This window comes from Nestor notabilis, unplaced genomic scaffold, assembly GCF_000696875.1.
Source record: "Nestor notabilis isolate BGI_N333 unplaced genomic scaffold, ASM69687v1 scaffold19362, whole genome shotgun sequence".
In the NCBI taxonomy this organism is placed as follows: Eukaryota; Metazoa; Chordata; class Aves; order Psittaciformes; family Psittacidae; genus Nestor; species Nestor notabilis.
This window is the reverse complement of record NW_009918101.1, coordinates 10,364-12,378: the sequence shown is the minus strand read 5'-3', so window position 1 is coordinate 12,378 and position 2,015 is coordinate 10,364. Positions and strand designations below refer to the sequence as shown.

General features: G+C 57.8%; 1 protein-coding gene across 1 annotated transcript in view; it reads left to right on the top strand.

Annotated features, from left to right (window-relative positions):
- The window catches only part of SARDH (sarcosine dehydrogenase), a gene marked incomplete at its 5' end in the record, with an annotated part of 20,247 nt that overhangs the window by 10,428 nt on the left and 7,804 nt on the right, over positions 1 to 2,015 (top strand). Inside the window, 2 exons of the mRNA XM_010009551.1 lie at positions 95 to 208; positions 1,631 to 1,778. Coding sequence (XP_010007853.1) covers positions 95 to 208; positions 1,631 to 1,778 — 262 coding nt within the window. The remainder of the gene's footprint in view (positions 1 to 94; positions 209 to 1,630; positions 1,779 to 2,015) is intronic.

The window sequence follows — 2,015 nt, the reverse complement described above, 5'->3', positions numbered from 1 at the left end:
CCCAGCCGATATCATGATGAGCTCAAACCTTGCTGCTCCCTGTGGCTGGGTTCCGGGGCTGGCTGAAGGCAGCGGTGCTGGTCTCTTCCCGCAGGCTCCACCGTGTACACCTGCATGCTGAACCAGAGGGGTGGTGTGGAGAGTGACCTGACCGTCAGCCGCATCAGCCCCGGGGCCCCAGCCTCCCCCCTGGCCCCCGCCTTCGAAGGTAAAAGCCCTGAGCAGGGGGATGCTGGATGCAGGTGTGTTTCTGCACCGCTGTGGGATCGCAGGCTGGGGTTACCCACCCGCAGCTCAGCTCCCAGCCTTCCACAGAGACCTTTCCAGTCCCGGCAGCGGTGGTGGGAGGCTTGGTCCAGCATCTCCTCCATCCCCACCATGCTCGGGGTGATCACGTTTACCTAATGGCAGGTGCACGCTTTTTCCTCCTCTGCCCTTCAGTCCCTGTAATCAGATTATCCCCCTTGTCCCCAGGGCTCTGCACTGCTCATCGGTGTTATTGGGTTTGTCCAGCCCAGGCTGGCAGCTCTGACCTCTCCCCATGTCCTTATCAGCTGCAATAAAGAAGAATTGAAGCAGAGCAGAGCAGCCAGCCCAGAGGGCAGAAATGGCATTAGGCAGCAGCAGCAGCAGAGGAGGAGGAGGGTGTTGAGCTTGGCTCCAGCAGCCATCAAAAGGAGGTTCTCACTTGGGTGGCTGCAGAGCCCTGTCCCCATGCACTGACGCCTTCAGATTTGCTGCTTGGAAGGTTCCAGCCCAGCAGCGGGTGCAGCCCCAGGGCCGGAGGGTTGCAGGGGTGACCTCAATGTCTTCACCTTGGGGTGATCGGGTGCCAGTGAATAATTCCCTTCCCATGGGAGAATCCCGCATTGCTGTTGTCTGGGCGCTCGCGGGGGCAGAGGGTGATGGAAGCGGGTGGCAGAGCTGCAGGTCTGTCGGGCGATGGAGGAGTTTAATTGCAGCAAAGTCTATTTTTCCGATTACAGTGGGTGGCTGCACTTGCTGTCGTTATGACAGACTATCAGAGAGAAATTCTGTAGTGGCAGGAGAGACAGAGGGAAGACTGATTCCATATTAATCAGCTCTCAAACTCCATCCCTGGGGATTTTTCCACCCAGGATTACTGATGAGATGAAATTCCTCCTCATACACAGTGCAGCCCCTGCACTGGTTATGGCCCAGTCACTGCCGCCCTCCCTGCTCCCACTGGCATTTCCCTCCTTGCTTTGGCCTCCATTCTGTACTGGGACAAAGAGCAGATGCTTTTGCTGTTGATCTCGAGGGGCAAATAATTTTTTCTCTTCCCATGCTGCTCATACAGGCAGAGGTGCCGCTAGGGCTCAGACGGCATCTTTTACGTTTTCTTCTTTCAGGTTTTAATGGTCATTTGTTTTTCACTCTGCTGAGTTCCACAAAAGGCAGCATGGACATTAGCAGAGCCTCAAAGCCCTCCTTTGCCACAGCTCTATTTAACTCCCCTTTCATGGCCGTCCCCCTGGGCTGTGCAAGCTGGAGGGGCTCAGGGCTGCAGCTCAGCCTCTGGAGAGCAAAACCAGCCCCGAGCTGAGCTGGGCATCACCCCCAGCCCCACGCTCTCGAGCCTGAAAGGCTGCCGGGGGGTGTTTTCCAGGGGACGGCTACTACCTGGCTATTGGTGGGGCTGTGGCTCAGCACAACTGGTCCCACATCACTGCTGCGCTGCAGGACATGAAGCTCCAGTGCAAGCTCCTCGACTGCTCAGAGGAGCTGGGCATGATGAGCATCCAGGGCCCCCTGAGGTGAGGAGCAGTGTTGTGGGCCCCTCCTTGCATCCTGACCATGGAGGGTAGGAGGGATGGACGGTGAGATGCAGGGATGGATGGAGGGATGTTGGGATGGATGGAGGGATGTCTCAGACGCAGGTTCCTGTGTCAGGCAGGGGTGGGTGTGAGCCCCATGCTCCAGCTCTGGCTGCAGCAACACTGCATTTGCTGGGGTATTGGCATTTCTTTTGAGGCTCTCCACTCCCCGCGTGT